We start from the raw sequence: 18970 nt of genomic DNA, 5'->3' as shown, positions 1-18970 counted from the left end.
CCAGTAGCATACCCAAGCGGTCAGGCACTGGTAATTCTGTCACTCCCATCAGTGTTCCACCTATACCTTCAGATTTGCAGGATAGTCCGATGCCTCAAGTGTCCGAGGACACTCAGATTGCCTTGAGTGCACAACCTATCCCTGCAATGACTGCTAGTTCGAGTAGTAGTTTCTCCACAGGGGATGCCTTGTCAGAAAACGATTACTTGAAACTAGTAATGCCATCTCTTGTTGATGTCACATGCCGTCTGCAGAAAGACGTCTCTGTTGCGGCTAGTGCTCTCACTAGAGTGTCTGTAGTTGTTCCTAGTGTTCCAGATGGTGATAACGTCCTAGTTGACAGTGATTCCTGCAAAGTAAAAGGTCTATTTGTTGAACCATCCTTACATGTTGTAAGAGATAGTAAGATCCATTTCTTCCTGGCCAACACTTCTGGTCACAGTGTTCGCCTCAGAGCAAATACCAATCTTGTTGACCTTGTTCACTATCCTTACCCTGTTCAGGTAGAGGATGAGTTGTCACCTGACCAGTGGGTCGGTGCTATTTCTGCCGGGGAGACCTCATCCACTTCACTGGATCAATCTGTTCCACCAGTTGAGGAGAAAGACTTAGCTCCCACTGACTTCCCAGATGAAGTCAAGCGTTTGTTGACTCTGTTGAACAAACGTCGTAAAGCCATTGCCTTACCAGGTGAGAAGATGGGTATAACGAACTTATTGTCCCATCGTATTCCACTTGAACCTGGTACTAGACCTATCTACATACCTGCGTACAGAATGCCTCATTCACAAGTTGCTGTCGCAGAAGAATTGATCAATCAAATGCTGGATGATGGAGTTATTGCACCTAGCAATTCCCCTTGGAATGCACCCTTGATACTAGTACCTAAGAAGGATGGTACTTGGCGCCCAGTGATTGACTTTAGGAAGTTAAACGCGAAAACCATTCCAGATCGCTTTCCACTTCCTGTACTGGGTGATCTTTTACGTAATATCGGAGATAACAAAGTCTTTTCAACCCTAGATTTGTTACAAGGGTTTTGGCAAGTCCCTCTTCACGAGGACAGCCAAGAGCTAACTGCATTCTCCACTCCTACAGGTCATTATCACTTCCTCCGTATGGCGTTTGGATTACGATCTTCCCCTATCACGTTCTCAAGGCTCATGACTAATATCTTTAGAGGTCTCATAGGTAATGCACTTATGGTGTACTTAGATGACGTAATCGTCATGTCTAAAGACGTGGATACACACTTGAAAAGACTTGATGTAGTACTTGGTAAGCTTGAAGAAGCCAATTTAAAGATCAAACCGTCTAAATGTCAATTTTTCAGATCAGAAATTAAGTTTCTTGGTCACGTAGTCACTCCTAGAGGGGTTACGACTGACCAAAGTAAAGTAACTGCAGTACTAAATTTTCCAACTCCCAAAACTGCTGATGCCATAAGATCCTTTGTGGGCTTAGCAGGTTTTTATAGATCTTTCATTGCCAATTTTTCTTCCATAGCTGCTCCTCTAACTGAGTTGCTTAAGAAAGATGCTCCTTTTGTTTGGACCTTCCGTCAAGAAAGAGCATTCCAAACTCTAAAGGAAAAGCTAACATCTGCTCCAATTTTGAAATTTCCAGATTTTTCTAAGCCCTTCTATCTGACAACAGATGCTAGTTCAATTGGCATAGGTGCCGTACTAGCTCAGAAGACCGATGGCAAGTACAACGCAGTTGCATTTGCTAGCCGAGTCCTTACGAAGGCTGAACGTAATTATACAGTAACTGAGCAAGAAGCTTTAGCAATAGTATGGTCTTTAAAGCACTTCCAAGACATTATTTATCAGTACTCTGTTCATGTCTTGACAGACCATGCTCCACTGATACCCTTATTCCAGAACAAACAACCTACTGGAAGGTTAGCCAGATGGACCTTGACTATCCAAGAGTTCAATCCCACCTTTGAGCATTTACCTGGCAAGTCAAATGTAGTCGTAGATGCCTTATCGCGACATGTTAGTATAGTAACTGCAGACCCTCCATTTAGTGCTGAAGATGTAAAGAATGCTCAACGAACAGATCCCATGTGGTCTGGTGTGATTCGATTCCTGCTCCAGGAAGATCTTATTCTGACTGTGAAGCCACCAGCACCCATCAGTGACTTTGTCATGAACCAAGAATTACTGTATCGAACAGCCGAGTTGGGTACTCCTAGCAGAAGAGTATACCAGTTAGTAATTCCACAGTCACTAGTGAATGTAGCCTTACAGCTAGTTCACTATGTACCAGGTGTTGCACACCCTGGTATGGATCGTTCAGTAAAACAAGCCAGATTGAAATATTTTTGGCCTCATATGGCAACTGATATTTCTGAGTATGTTAAGAAATGTAGTGTCTGCATGCAACATAAAGGCAATGCTAATGGTCCTAATCCAATCCAAGTATATCCAACTACTAGCGAACCGTGGGAAAGAGTTGCGCTAGATTTGTTAACTAATTTCCAATGTTCCCTCCAAGGTAACAAACATCTGTGTGTTATGGTAGACCATTTCACCAGATATTGTGAGTTAGTTCCTATTGCAGATAAGACTGCCGAGACAGTAGCTAAAGCGTTTAAAGAACGCATTATCTGCAGGCATACCACCCCTAAGTCTCTAGTAACAGATAATGGAGGTGAATTCTGTAATGAAATTCTTGAAAATTTGTGCACCTTGTACAAGATCTCTAAATCCACCATTGTTCCTCATCATCCTGCCAGCAATGGGTTAGCGGAACGAACCAATAAGAAAGTACTTGATGTCTTGAGAGCCACTATCAATCCCAACAGTGAAACTTGGGATGAAGTTATACCTGATGTGCAGTGTGCTATAAATTCTGCTTACAATGTTTCTATAGGTGACACTCCACATTATGCATTGTATGGTGTAGATAAACGTTTGCCTTATGAGTTGTTATATTCTAATCCGAAACCAAATTACAACCCTGATGATTTCATAGCAACTCGTACCAGCTTAGCTCAAAGTGTTTTTAGAAGAATCCGTGAAACACTTCATAAATCAACAGCTGAATTTACAAGAGTCGCAAACACTCGAGCAAAGCCATCCAAAATCAAAGTAGGTTCGAGAGTTATGCTGATTAACTTTAACAAAACGTCTGCAATGCCAAAGCTTGATCAAAAGTTTGTTGGTCCTTATCGAGTAGTTGAACATATCACTGGTAATAAGTATAAGGTTAGAGAGATTAGTACTGGTCAGTATAAAGAATCGCATTTAGATCATATGAAGTTAGTATGTGATGATAATGATGTTCCAACCCAGACTAATGTGACAGACTCTGACAATCCTCCTGATCCTGTACTCTCTTCCTCTGATACTCAGTCAGACGATCAACCTGAATGTCGTTATTCCCTACGTACACGACAGGTATTGAGAAATCCTCAAATATCATTTGTAACATCCAATTCAGATTTGCCTCAAATACAGCATGAGTTAGCCAATGCAACAGAGTTTGATCCTCCCAGAGATGACACCCATTCTGCATATGTCAATCTCACCCTAGCAGAGTTGGGGTTAAATGTAAATAACCTGTATAGATGAATAATTACAGTATCAACTTATCAGTATTCAAGAATTTTTTTTGTGTTCATGTTCTCTCTGCATTCTGAGAGTTAACAGTCTAGATTTGAGTGCACCGAATCTGCCTTTCTGTTAAACCTTTCTTTGTATATATTCCTTCCTCAGAATCCGTAGATCACACGAATACAGATCGATTGATCAAATTTTTTTTTATCACTTCTACTGTGTAATCTCAACGTTGAGTTTTAAGTTGTGCTATATTATACCTTGTATTGCATTACAGTTTCAGTTACGTAAGCTTCCATTCCAATGTTCTACTTATGTATGTTATAATGTTTAATTGTTGTGTACTTTGACATTGTATAGAATCAGCCCAAGCCGTACACCTGCCATCTCTAGTTTGTATTAGTTGTATGTCAGGACGACATACGTTAGCGTCGCCGAGCTCTCAGTAGTAGTAACCAGTTACCAGTAACCCGTACCAGTAGTTGACTCACTGCCAACCGTCTCTGCCTGAGTCACTGTCTATTCATATTGTGCTGACCTAGCAGTATTCAAAGACCCCCTCACATATGGGTACTGTGGGCGGCCAGTCAGTGTTACGAGAGGAGCAAGGAGACAAGGTTACGGCTGTAAGGGCTCTCCCCACATTATCTGTAATTATACGTACTACCAGCCTACGTGAGTATTACTTACCCAATCCACGTGTTCGAACTCCCACATGATAAAGGACCTGCCTCGTATGGGCCAGTAGGCCTTCTGCAGTGTTCCTACATTCTTATGTTCCTATGTTCTTACTACTGCCACTAGTATCACACCTCACTCTGAGCCTATATATATATATATATATATATATATATATATATATATATATATATATATATATATATATATATATATATATATATATATATATATATATATATATATATATATATATATATATATATATATATATATAGGTATATATAGGCTGATGTTTACATTTTACACTGACTTGCTCCAGAGTCAAGAATGGGCTATTTTAGGATTATTACTGCTGGAGCTATTATAAGTATCTTACTCGTGTGAGACTATTAATTTCTTAGGTGTAAAGCTTATCTCCTGCACATGAATCATCAAGGTTGAGAGTCTAATATCATCTTCAGGGATTAAAGATGTTTTGACTTACGGTGTTGCCTTAATGACTCGTAGTCAACAGGTTTTAATCACCGTTCACCATTTCTTGGTTGCGGTTAGTAAGTAATAACAACCCAATGGAAATAAAGGCAGTCTGACTTTTTGGGGGGTTATCCTAGGTAACTTACACTACGTATGATAATTTTATGTGTACCTGTAATTAAATAAATTTATTTACTTGCATACTTACTTATTAACTTAGTAATAAGTAAGTACGCATCCCGAGGCTCATCTGAGCACATTCCATCAGCTGACCAAACAAACAGACGACAATAAGAAGAGGCTCCTGAGCTCCTGTATAATCCTTAATCTTGACCTGACCTACACCCAGACCTCTCCTATTATCCCAGTGTGACCTACACCTACACCCAGCCTCTACCTGGGTATACCAGGTATAACCATAGCAACAGCTGTGGTGCGCCACCATAACCTGGTCATGAGGAGTTGCATAAACCTTCGAGCACACTGCAAGTATCGTCAGGAAGACTTTTAGAACTACTCTCAACACTTGTGTAACTGTGAAGACGGAGTTTTATAACCGGCCAAGTGATGCTGATTTAGGCGAGTAGTCTAAAGCTCAGAGAAGTGTTCTTGTCACTGTGTTTAAATGTAATCATATAAAAAAAAGGAACATTTTACATTTTTAATATGTAATTGTAGTAAACTGGGTTGATTCTTTAACTTTTACCAGTCTTTTGTTTTTATGAATAGCTGCCAACACTCAGATTTTCTTGTTAGTAATGTTACATATATGCCAATAATTGTTATGCAGGCTAATATTGAGTTCAAAGGGGCGTACATTTTATTACGTAAATTCTCCGATATTAAGTAGGTTATGTAATAGACAATTATACTTTTGGCCTCGGGTAAGAACTTATTTCTTTAGCAATACAAAAATAAATGTTATGAAACGTAACCCAATTTCACCTAATCTAGAATTTACCTCTAAATCTGGTTAACGTTAGGTTGGGTTACCTTATTTTATTTTTTTATTTTTTTTTTTTTTTTGTAGCTTACAGTTGGATTGGATTTGTCTCTAATTCACTTAATATTTGAGAATTTACATAATAGGTTATCATTAAGCTCAAAACCACTCAAAAATGAATATTAATCATTGTGTATTTAATTCAAGGAAAAGGAGATGTAAATTAGAAAGAGAAAGGCGCTCCCTATATAGAAGAAGGCAAAGAATAACAGAGCGGCTACAAGAGGCCAATATATCTGCAGTGCATAGGGACACACTGGTCAGAGAAATAGCAAACATCAAACTGAAGCTAAAGGAATTTTACAAGAGTCAAGAAATGCGGAAAGAACTAAAAGCCGTAAATGAAATTGATAGAAACCCAAAGTATTTCTTTTCTTATGCCTGGAGTACCTGGAGTTTACCTGGAGAGGGTTTCGGTGGTCAATGCCCTCACGACCCAGTCTGAGACCAGGCCTCATGGCGGATCAGGGTCTGATCAACCAGGCTGTTACTGCTGGCTGCATGCAAGCTGACGTACGAACGACGGCCCGATTGGTCAGGTACTGACTTTAGGTGCCTGTCCAGTGCCTTCTTGAAGACAGCCAGGGATCTATTGGTAATCCCCCTTATGTATGCTGGGTGGCAATTGAACAGTCTGGGCCCCCTGGACACTTATTGTGTTGTCTCTCAGTGCACTCGTGGCACCCCTGCTTTTCATCGGGGGAATGTTGCATCTCCTGCTGAGTCTTTTGCTTTCATAGAGAGTGATTTTCGTGTGCAGGTTTGGTGCCAATAACTCCAGGACCTTCCAAGTGTATATTATCATGTATCTCTCTTGCCTGTGTTCGAGGGAATACAGATCAAGGACCTTCAACCGTTCTTAGTAGTTTAGGTGCCTTATCGTACTTATTTGTGCCATCAAAGTTCTTGTGCACTCTCCAGGTCTGCAATGTTGCCAGCCTTAAAGGGGGCCGTTAGTGTACAACAGTATTCCAACCTAGAGAGCATGGGCTTGACATCCCTAGTTTTGAAGGTTCTCATTATCCATCCAAATCAAAGTTGAGAATAACTTCCAGTATTGGGCCCCTACTTAAATGGGATGGGTCCTACACAGATGACAGCAAGGAAATGTGTGAGCTACTGAAGTCCCAATATGACTCAGTTTTTATCGAGCTGCTAACCAGACTGAGAGTAGAAGACCTAAATGAACTTATATGAGAGAGACAGAATTTGGTAGACACACGTATTTGATATTATCCTGACGCCAAATGACTTCAAAAAGGTGATAAATGACATGCCCATGCACTCTGCCCCAGGCCCAGACTCGTGGAACTCCATGTTCATCAAGAACTGCAAGAAGCCCCTATCACGTGCTCTTAACATCCTGTGGAGAGGGAGCATGGACACTGGGGTTGTCCCACAGTTACTAAAAACAACAGACATAGCCCCACTCCACAAAGGGGGCAGTAAAGCAATAGCGAAGAACTACAGACCAATAGTGCTAACATCCCATATCATAAAAATCTTTGAAAGGGCTCTAAGAAGCAAGATCACCACCCATCTAGATACCCATCAGTTACACAACCCAGAGCAGCATGAGTTTAGAGCAGGATGCTCCTGTCTGTCCCAACTACTGGACCACTACAACAAGGTCCTGGTGCTCTAAAATACAAACATACTTTGCAAAATCCTTTGACAAGTGTAACCATGGTGTAATAGCACACAAAATGTGTGATAAGGAATAACAGGAAAAATTGGTAGATGGATCTATAATTTCCTAACAAATAGAACACAGAGTAGTAGTCAACAGAGTAAAGTTTGAGGCAGCTATGGTGAAAAGCTCTGTTCCACAAGGCACAGTACTCGCTCCCATCTTGTTCCTCATCCTCATATCGGTCATAGACAGGGATATAAGCCACAGCACCGTGTCTTCCTTTGCAGATGACTCCCGAATTTGCATGGCAGTGTCCTCCATTGAAGACGCTGCAAGGCTCCAGGCGGACATCAACCAAATCTTTCAATGGGCTGCAGAAAACAGTATGAAGTTCATTGATGAGAAATTTCAATTACCCTGATATGGAAAACGTGAGGAAATTAAAACTTCATCAGAGTATAAAACAAATTCCAATCACACAGTAGAGCAAGAAACTAATGTCAAAGACCTGGGAGTGATCATGTCAGAGGATCTCACCTTCAAGGACCATAACATTGTGTCAATTACATCTGCTAGAACAGTGACAGGATGGATATGAGAACCTTCAAAACCAGGGTTGCCAAGCCCATGATGACACCAGGTCGCTCGTTCTATCTAGGCTGGAATATTTCTGCACACTAACAGCACCTTTCAAGGCAGGTTAAATTGCTGACCTAGAAAATGTACAGAGAACCTTCACAGCACTCATAACTGTGATAAAGCACCTCAATTACTGGGAACACTTGAAGTTCCTGAACCTGTATTCCCTAAAACACAGGTGGGAGAGATACATGATTATATACACCTGGAAAATCCTAGAGGGATTAGTACCAAACTTGCACACGAAATTCACTCCCTACGAAAGCAAAAGACTCGGCAGATGATGCAACGTCCCCCCAGTGAAAAGCAGGGGTGCCACTAGCACGATAAGAGACAATGCAATAAGTGTGAGAGGCCCAAGACTATTCAACTGTCTCGCAGCATACATAAGGGGATTACCAATAGACCCCTGGCTGTCTTCAAGCAGGCACTGGACAGGCACCTAAAGTCAGTACCTGACCAGCCGGGCTGTGGGTCATACATTGGACTGTGTGCGGCTAGCAGTAACAGCCTGGCTGATCAGGCCCTGGTCCACCATGAGGCCTGGTCACAGACCGGGCCACGGGGGTGTTGACTCCCGGAACTCTCTCCAGGTATACTCCAGGAATAGGAGTGCTGTAAGACCCTTGTTGCTGTAGCACTTAGCTATAATAATAATAATAATGATGATGATAATGATAATAATAATAATAATAATATCTTTATTTATACAAGTACAAGGTATACAGGCCTAGCTGACATCAGTGACATCCTACTATATAGAAGGCCACTTGTTATGCAGAGCATTTTGGGGGAATTAGGTCAATTTTGTCCCAGGATGTGACCCACACCAGTTGACTTACACCCAGGTACCCATTTAACTGATGGGTGAACATGGACAGCAGGTGTCTTATGGAAACACATCCTGATGTTTCCAGCCGTACCGGGAGTCGACCCCTGGACCTCAGTGTGTGAGCTGAATGCACTAGCAATTGAGCTGTGGGACACCTAGGATAATGATAATAGTAATGCAAGCATTGTAAAAAATTTAACCAGTATGTAAAAATACATATATACTTAACTGCTATAAAGATTATCTTTCATTAAGCATAAAGCAAAGACTACCTTTGTGAAATAATAATATTCTAACCAGATTGATAAATAACAGTATGTACCGTACAATGAGCACACCCACGTATGGCACATTAACCCTTTAACTGTGGGAGGATTTTGAAAAAAAAAAATAGATAAGTCTGTCTTTCTGATTCAAATATGACTAAAATGAGGAAAGTCTGATAAAAACTTATGATTTTATGGTGTGTTGAATTTGTTGGAAAAAATTATCACTAATCTGTAGCAGCACCAGTACTAGTACGTCGGACACAGTTAAAGGGTTAACTCACCCTGAAAACTAATTTCATCATCAACGTCATTGTAAAATAAAAGTAATGTACTCGTAGGAAGCACTCTCGACAGGATAAACAAAAGCAGGAAAACAGGGTTAGCTGAACAGGGAAAGTTGGTGAAATGATATAAATTAGTACAGTACAAGTCTTTATTTTAGCAGTGTTTTGCTGAAGGGAAGCCTTATTAGATTCAAGCTTCAGTCGAGTAAAACTTTGTTATAGTAAATTCTTGTGCTGTTTGATGTGTCTTTTCATCTAAAGCCAGACTAAGGCTAGGATACACTTAAGTTAGCAGCTCTGAGCTACATATACAGATCAGGCATAACCAGAAACTGCATCCATTGCCTAGTCATTAAAACAGTGAACATGAGCTCCAAGAACATAGTGAACACGGTTTGAAAATTAAATGAAATTACAATCTTCCCTCTCTAAAAATTAATTAAAACCATCAAAATCTTGTGTGATATATGAATACACTGTCATGTACAAATAAATTTGTCATTCATATCTTACTATTCAGTGTGCTTGATAATGATATACAGTAAAATGAATTTACAGCTTTGTGCACTACAATAATAAGACATTTTGCATACTATGATTATAATATATTGTCAAAAAGATCTTATACCATGTAGATACTGTATAAACACTATGCATTTTTATGCTTTATACATGTGTTCATTGCAACCATGGCATAAATTTATAATTTTAAAGCATATAAAGTGATTTTGAAGCTGTGTTGTCTTTATGGTGACATTTCAATAGGCTTTAAATTGTGTCTCAAAAATCATATTGATATGTGTACCTATCTGAATTCATTTGAGAACATTACAGTGGAACCTCAAATTTCGAACGTATCGCTTATTGAACTCTTCGAAAATCGACCATTTTTTTTGAACCAACTTTGTCCACATTATCAAACTTGCCTCTTTTTTCTGAACCGCTGGGTACCGGACCTGTCCGCCAGCCCACTCTGTCCGCGTTCCCGCGCAGGCGCCGTGAGCCAATCTGGTTTTGTTGATGCTTGAGTGAACACTAACCTGTGGTCTCATTCAAACATTTTACGATTAATTCATTGTGTTTAGTGCGTGTGGGACTGTGAAATAAGCTACCATGGGCCCAAAGAAACTTGCTAGTGGTACCCCTGTGGTAAAGAAAGTGAGAAACACCATAGATGTGAAGAAGGAAATAATACAGAAGTATGAGAGTGGTGTGAAACTTGTTGAGCTTGCCAGGATGTATGGGAAAAACAAGTCAACCATCACTTCTATCCTGGCAAAGAAAGAACAAATCAAGGAAGCTGATGTTGTGAAAGGTGTTAATATGCTAACCAAAAAAAGACCACAGACAATCGATCAGGTTCAAAGTTGTTGCTGGTGTAGATCAAGGATAGAGAGATGGCAGGTGATAGTGTTTCAGAGACGATTATTTGTGAAAAGGCAAGGAAGTTGCATGCTGATTCAAAGATTAAGGAGATTTGCACTAAGTGGAATGAGGTTCAAATGTTTGTGGAGAAGTACCACCCTGAGCAAGCTGAAACAAGCCATCTTTTCAACAAGTTCAGTGACAGAACCATGTCCCATTTTAGGGAAATCTTAGAGGCACTAGAAACAGGATTGTGGATAGTTATTTTGTTAGACAGGGGTCCAGTGACTCTCAAGCTGGTCCTAGGGGCATTAAAACACAGAGAATGGAAGTAACCCCAGAAAGGGCTTTGATACCTAAAGTCCTCATGGAGGGGGATTTCCCTTCCAAACACTAACCCCCAACTCCCTCTCTCCTCCTCCCTATCTTCCAGATGCCATCACCAATCTTCAATATAGGTAAGTAAAAATGTTATTTTATGTTTATTTAAATTTATTAATAGATAATTGTACACTATATTTGTTGTGTGTGTAAAACTATAATTAATCTCTAATTTTTTTTTTTTGGGGGGGGGAGGGGTTGGAACGGATTAATTGTATTTTCATTATTTCTTACGGGAAATATTGCTTTGCTTTTCAAACTTTTCAAATTTAGAACTAGCCCCTGGAACAGATTAAGTTCGAAATTTGAGATTCCACTGTATTTTGGTCTGACACTTTTTACAGTGAAGCATTTTGGTCAGATAGCACTAAAGGAGGAGTTTTATTTATACAAAAATAACTTGTTGCGAGTCTGTCTCTCTTTTGACGGAAGCCTTTTTCTGGCTTGCGGTTCATACCCATAAAATGTTTATGTACTGTTTCACATTATAAGATACATTTTAAAAAAAATTATTATGTGGCCTTTCAACTTTTCAGGTATCACAGCAGTTTCACGTTCATTGTCTCCCACAATAACAGCAACTTGCTATCATCCGAGAGTGAGCTCTGGTTGCTCATTACATTATACTCGCACAGATAGATTTGCTAATCCACTTTGGAAAGTCTGCTTCCAGTGCAACTCTGACTACATAAAGAGAGTCACAGGCTTAAAAAGAGGGAAAATGGAGGATGACTTGGAATACTTTATAACCTTCCCAACACCCACCCCAAAGGAAACACACAAGCGAACCAGTGCAAGGTTAGTATCTATACTTTCCACATCTATTAATTAATTACAAAATTGCTCTGTATATTTGTATAATATGAAGGATTGGTACACTAATAAAATAGTTTGCAAGGAAAGTAAATTGTTTCATACAAGGCTTTGCATGTAGGAGTGAGCCAAACAAAATAGAATTTTGTTTGGTGATGAATTCACAATGTAGGGCAAGTGTTATATACAGGAGAGCCTGGGAACCATGGTTAATAAATAGAGGGAAGATTGCACTAGTGTCTGGAATGCCTGTAGTGTTTGTTTTGGACTGTTTTAGAATTGGAATTTGCTGAAAATAATATAACGGCCAAATTACCAAAATCTGTGTGCTTTATAGGGTTGTTCTGATGGTTGAAAGGGTACCTTCTTGTGATCAATAGATAGTAAGACATACTAGCTAAATAGCTGGGAATTGGGTAGGTTTGAGCTCTTCAATTGATCTAAAATAGGTCTCAAAGTGGTCAAAATTTTCGTTGTGTAAAGTTCTCCCTGACCTCGAACACAAGATGGTATTTCTTTAAGTGATTTTCAGAGATGAAGCATGAACATATGTATGTTTGTTTCTGTGTGTCTTTTTCTCCTTGTATGTATGTATGTAATGTTACATATGATGGAATTTTAAATTGTTAGATTTTGTTTGGCTGATTTTTAGAGGGAAAAAGTCTTCCTACTGTCTTTTGATCTATATTTGTTTTACAGCAATACATGTTTATACAGCTGAGAAGAGTCACTGGAAATGTTTTTATGTATGTGACTATACATTATTTCTCCATGGGGAAGTGGAACAGAATTCTTCCTCCGTAAGCCATGCTTGTTGTAAGAGGCGACTAAAATGCCGGGAGCAAGGGGCTAGTAACACCTTCTCCTGTATATATTACTAAATTTTAAGGGAGAAACTTTCGTTTTTCCTTTTGGGCCACCCCACCTCGGTGGGATATGGCTGGTACGTTGAAAGAAGAAGACTACATTATTAGAAATAGATATGAGGAAGTGGGTGTAATGAGAGAATAAACTAACTGGGACAGATGAGATTAAGATAGATATATTAAAAGTAGGTGGTGGTATAGTTTTGGAGTGGTTAGTGTATTTGTTCAGTAGATGTACGACAGAGGGTATACATAGTTTCTTTAAAGGAAAAGGGGCCAGGAGAGAGGATGTAAGCATAATAGAGGAATAATCCTGGCGAGTATACAAGGCAAATTGTATTGTAGAATAATTAATGAAAGAGTTTAAAGGGTAAGGCAGAAAGTAGGGCTGTAGAGGAACAGGGAGGATTTAGGAAGGCTAGATGTGTAGACCAAGTGTTAACACTGAAGCATATAAGTGAACAATACCTAGACAAAGGGAAGGAATTGTTTGTCACATTTATGGATTTAGAAAATGCAAATAATTGGGTGGATAGGGAAGCATTTTAGCATACGTTGCAAATGTATGAATTAGGTAGGTTACTAAAAGCAGTAAAGAATTTTTATACTGATAGTCTCTCTCATGTCTGGGTATGTAAGAGAAAGGGGCACCATTTTCCAGTAAAAGTAGGCCTTAGACAGGGGTGTGTGGTGTTACCATGGTTAACATGTTTAGAGATTGGGTTGTAAAAGATGTGAATGCTAGGGTGTTTGGGAGAGTTGTGGGATTAAAAGATAATGAATCTGATACATAATAAGAGTATGAGAGTAGTGTGTGGTATGAGTATTATGCAGAGATTTTGGAGCATAGAAATTAAAAGGCAGCGTGAGGTTATGAAAGGTATAATTTAGAAGGCTAAGGAGAGGTTGCCAAGGATGGAGCAAGCTAAGATGATCAAGAGGGTGTAAAAACTAGGGTGGAAGGATGGAGCAGCAGTGGTCATCCTAATACAGGTTTGAGGGAGGAGGGTAAAGGAGCTCTTGAGTGCTAGGGGCTTGATTATCCCACACACCTGTGTGAGCATGTTAGATTGGAATGAGTGGAGAAAAGTGGTATTTATGGCATGATGTGATGTTGAATGTAAACAAGATAACTTAGAGATTCAGGGATGCTGGTTAGTGGGACTTTGTAAACAGTCCAAGTCGGACCGAAACGTCGCCGTAAGCTCCTCTCTTCTATGTGCGGGTTATTTGTGTATCATTCCAGTCACGGTATTGTGCCTTTTTTTTTTTTTTTTTTTTTTTTTGTTATTAGTGGGACTTAAGTCCTAGAAGTGGGAGGTACGGCACCAGTACTCGGGAGCAAGGGTGGGAATGTTGTAGTTCAGAGTTATTTGAAATGGAATGTTTGCACATTTCTGGCAAGACACCACCTGAATGAGTGATGGCAAATGAGTTAGTTATTTTTGGTTACCCTGTCTCAGTGGAAGATAGCCAGTGTTGAAAGAAATATATATAATTTTTTGCAAACATTATAAAGAAATATATATAACAACCTAATTCACATGTATTACAATAACTGCAAATATAACCACTCTATATGAAATAATCTCCACAGAGATACTGATGAAGATGATTTTGTTTTTATCAATGGAGCAAATGGTGAAAAAGAACCAGTGGTGTTCCTCTTAGGTTGGCTCGGTGCTCAAGATAACCACTTGGCAAAGTACTGCAGCATATATAATCAGAAAGGGTGAGTTTCTGTACTTCTGGCCTATAACTTGGATCATGGCAGAATTATCACGTACTAACTTGCCTATATAGTATAATATAGTATTTATGTATGTGTAAATGCATGTGTTTACATTCCTTTTCATATACCATATACATGTATATATATTAACCATGCCATCTCTACCCACCAGGCACATGATATTGTTGAAAGTTAAGATTATGGAACTGTTCAATTTCAACTTGTAATACATGTTGAAGCAATATCTTATTACTATTGGAACTTTCTTTCAACACACCGGCCATATCCCACCAAGGCGGGGGTGGCCCAAAAGAAAAAAAACGAAAGTTTCTCCTTTTACACTTAGTAATATATACAGGAGAAGGGGTTACTAGCCCCCTTGCTCCTGGCATTTTAGTTGCCTCTTACGACACGCATGGCTTACGGAGGAAGAATTCTGTTCCACTTCCTCATGGAGATAAGAGGAAATAAACAAGAACAAGAACTCGAAAGAAAATAGAAGAAAACCCAGAGGGGTATGTATGTATATATATGCTTGTACATGTATGTGTAGTGTGACCTAAGTGTAAGTAGAAGTAGCAAGACATACCTGAAACCTTGCATTTTCATGAGACAGAAAAATGGACACCAGCAATCCTACCATCATGTAAAACAATTACAGTGGACCCCCGGTATTCGATGGCATCGGTATTCGATAAATCCGGTATTCGATGCATTATATCGCAAAAAAATTTCCTCGGTATTCGATTGAAAATCCAGTATTCGATACGATTCGTACAAGACATGTCCACATGTGGCCTGAACTGCCCCATGTGTGCCAGTGTTTACAAGCCAGCCAGTGTGCGTGCATCTAAGGATACATTCGGTACATTCCATATTATCCGTATTATCGCTGTGTTTGGTGCTTGTTTCTGCAAAATAAGTCACCATGGGCCCCAAGAAAGCTTCTAGTGCCAACCCTTCGAGAAAAAAGTTGCTAATGACTTCTGAAATGAAGAAAGAGATAATTGCAAAGTACGAAGGTGGAGTGCGTGTGTCGGAGCTGGTTAGGTTGTATAATAAACCCCAATCAACCATCTCTACTATAGTGACCAGGAAAACGGCAACCAAGGAAGCTGTTCTTGCAAAAGGTGCAACTGTGATTACGAAACAGCCACTTCAAGTGTTAGAAAATATTGAGAGATTGTTATTGGTGTGGATAAATGAAAAACAGATAGCAGGAGATAGCATCTCTCAAGCGATCATTTGTGAAAAGGCTAGGCAGTTGCATGACGATTTGGTAAAGAAATTGCCTGCAACTAGTGGTGATGTGAGTGAATTTAAGGCCAGCAAAGGTTGGTTTGAAAGATTTAAGAATCGTTGTGGCATACATAGTGCGATTAGGCATGGTGAGGCTGCCAGTTCAGACCAAAAAGCAGCTGAAAAATATGTGAAGGAATTCAAAGATTACATGGACAGTGAAGGACTGAAACCTGAACAAGTGTTTAATTGCAACGAAACAGGCCTGTTTTGGAAGAAAATGCCAAGCAGGACCTACATTACTCAGGAGGAAAAGGCACTCCCAGGACATAAGCCTATGAAAGACAGGCTTACTCTTCTCATGTGTGCCAATGCTAGTGGTGATTGCAAAGTGAAGCCTTTATTGGTGTATCACTCTGAAACTCCCAGAGTGTTCAGGAAAAACAATGTCCTCAAGGCTAATTTGTGTGTGCTGTAGAGGGCAAACAGTAAGGCATGGGTCACTAGGGACTTTTTCTGACTGGTTACACCAAGCATTTGCCCCCACTGTGAAAAATTACCTAACTGAATAAGAAATTAGACCTTAAGTGCCTCCTGGTATTAGACAATGCCCCTGGTCATCCTACAGACTTGGCAGAGCGACTTTCTGGGGACATGAGCTTCATTAAGGTCAAGTTTTTGCCTCCTAATACCACTCCTCTCCTGCAGCCCATGGACCAGCAGGTCATTTCCAACTTCAAGAAACTGTACACAAAAGCTATGTTTCAAAAGTGCTTTATAGTGACCACAGAAACTCAACTGACTAAAAGAGTTTTGGAAGGATCACTTTAATATCCTCAATTGTATAAACCTTATAGGTACGGCTTGGGAGGGAGTGACTAGGAGGACCTTGAACTCTGCTTGGAAAAAACTGTGGCCAGAATGTGTAGCCAAAAGGGATTTTGAAGGATTTGAGGCTAACCCTGAGAATCCTATGCCAGTTGAGGAATCCATTGTGGCATTGGGGAAGTCCTTGGGGTTGGAGGTTAGTGGGGAGGATGTGGAAGAGTTGGTGGAGGAGGACAGTGAAGAACTAACCACTGATGAGCTGATAGATCATCTTCAACAGCAAGAGGCCACACTTGAGGAAACTGCTTCGGAGGAGGGGATAAAGAAATTGAAGAAGTTGCCTACTTCAAAGATTAAGGAAATGTGTGCAATGTGGCTTAAAGTGCAAACCTTTTTTGATGACAATCACCCTAACACAGCTATTGCAAGCCGTGCTGGTGACTATTACACTAACAATGTTGTGAAACACTTTAGGAATGTCATAAAGGAACGGGAGGTACAGGCCACTATGGACAGATATGTTGTGCGACAGAAATCCAGTGTCTCTGAAGCTGGTCCTAGTGGCATTAAAAGAAGGGAAGTAACCCCGGAAAAGGACTTGCTACCTCAAGTCCTAATGGAAGGGGATTCCCCTTCTAAACACTAACACCTCTCCCCTCCTCCCATCCCATCAATCATCACCAGATCTTCATTAAAGGTAAGTGTCAATTATTTTATTGTTATTGTAATTATTCTATTGCATTAAACTTAATATTTCATGTAGTAAATTTTTTTTTTTTCATACTTTTGGGTGTCTTGCACGGATTAATTTGATTTCCATTATTTCTTATGAGGAAAATTGATTCGGTTTTCGATATTATCGGTATTTGATGAGCTCTCAGGAACGGATTAATATCGAATACCGGGGGTCCACTGTACAGGCTTTCATTTTGCACTCGCTTGGCAGGATGGTAGTACCTCCCTGGGTGGTTGCTGTCTACCAGCCTACTACCTAGAATTACTATTGGATATTATTAATTAAAAATAGAACTAAAGAATCTACAATGAGTGAAAGTGAACCATGACTCATATTGTTAATATTTTATAAACATAAATTTTCTTGACTCGGCTTATTCTGTCATAATGCTTATTGTTGTTTGTTTTCATCATTCCTTGTAACTCTTCTGGTATACAACACTGATATGCTTTGGAGATCAATAATTTAGCTACTTAATACATACGTCTCCTATGATTAAAAGGAGGTACATCCAGCAAGGGAACATTCTAATGATTTTTGAAGTATAGTATTTAATATTTTGTCCTTGCTTCTGTACACTGTCTTTAGAATGGTTCTTTACAAAGTAAGACACAGTTTAGTATCTTTTATTGATGTTTTGCCTAGTAGTAACAGCCTGGTTCATCAGACCCTGATCCACTATGAGGCCTGGTCTTGGACCAGGCCACGGGTGCGGTGACCCCCGAAACCCTCTCCAGGTAAACTCCAGGTAGTAGGGTCATAACAGCCCTTTTCACTGACATCAAACCCATCATGCATCAACTGCCAGAATTTAAGGAAACAAATATTCCCATTGGCTTAAGAGTCATCTTAGGTTAAGTCATCTTAGGTTAACTCTACATAATATACAATACTGTATACATATGTTTTTGTGTTCTAGGTAGTAGGTTGGTAGACAGCAACCACCCAGGGAGGTACTACCGTCCTGCCAAGTGAGTGTAAAATGAGAGCCTGTAATTGTTTTACATGATGGTAGGATTGCTGGTGTCTTTTATCTGTCTCATAAACATGCAAGATATCAGGTACGTCTCACTACTTTTACTTACACTTAGGTCACACTACACATGCATGTACAAGCATATGTATATGCACTCCTCTGGGTTTTCTTCTATTTTCTTACTAATTCTTGTTCTTGTTTATTTCCTTGTATCTCCTTGGGAAGTGGAATAGAATTCTTCCTCTGTAAGCCATGTGTGTCGTAAAAGGAGGCTAAAATGCCGAGAGCAAGGGGCTAGTAACCCCTTCTCCTGTATACATTACTAAAGTTAAAAAGAGAAACTTTTGTTTTTTCTTTTTGGGTCACCCTGTCTCGGTGGGATACAGCCAGTTTGTTGAAAGATGTTTTTGCATATCCATAACATCTGTATGCCTGCTGGATTTTTATAAAATATTTATTTTATTATTTTTAGACAAATTTAAAATTAAAAAAATACTTGTCTTTTTTCAAGTTGTCAAGAATGTAACTTCATTTTTCCGCACGAGTTGTTCATTCCATATATGAAGTTTTCAAGTATAGCTTTGATTACAGGACAGTAACCAGAGTAAAATGTGGTTAGTTTACTTGCAATTTCTTTATGACGCTCTTGATTT

The 18970-nt window shown here is 39.6% G+C and overlaps 1 protein-coding gene and 1 long non-coding RNA gene across 3 annotated transcripts in view; one reads left to right on the top strand and one right to left on the bottom strand.

The window, feature by feature from the left end:
- LOC138854184 (uncharacterized) overlaps nt 1-18970 on the bottom strand; it is a 161870-nt gene that overhangs the window by 123756 nt on the left and 19144 nt on the right. The gene's annotated exons all lie outside the window — the stretch shown is intronic.
- LOC128694658 (transmembrane protein 53) overlaps nt 4967-18970 on the top strand; it is a 52460-nt gene continuing 38456 nt past the window's right edge. Inside the window, exons 1-3 of one of the 2 annotated variants that reach the window (XM_070095841.1) lie at nt 4967-5300; nt 11664-11925; nt 14404-14538. In XM_070095841.1, coding sequence (XP_069951942.1) covers nt 11849-11925; nt 14404-14538 — 212 coding nt within the window. In that variant the 5' untranslated portion in view covers nt 4967-5300; nt 11664-11848. Of the gene's footprint in view, nt 5301-11164; nt 11205-11663; nt 11926-14403; nt 14539-18970 lie in introns of those variants that run through there. The other variant, XM_070095840.1, reaches the window with a different exon arrangement.

Source organism: Cherax quadricarinatus, chromosome 51, assembly GCF_038502225.1.
Source record: "Cherax quadricarinatus isolate ZL_2023a chromosome 51, ASM3850222v1, whole genome shotgun sequence".
Classification (NCBI taxonomy): Eukaryota; Metazoa; Arthropoda; class Malacostraca; order Decapoda; family Parastacidae; genus Cherax; species Cherax quadricarinatus.
The sequence above is the reverse complement of the archived record's forward strand: the minus strand, read 5'-3'. Positions and strand labels throughout refer to the sequence as shown.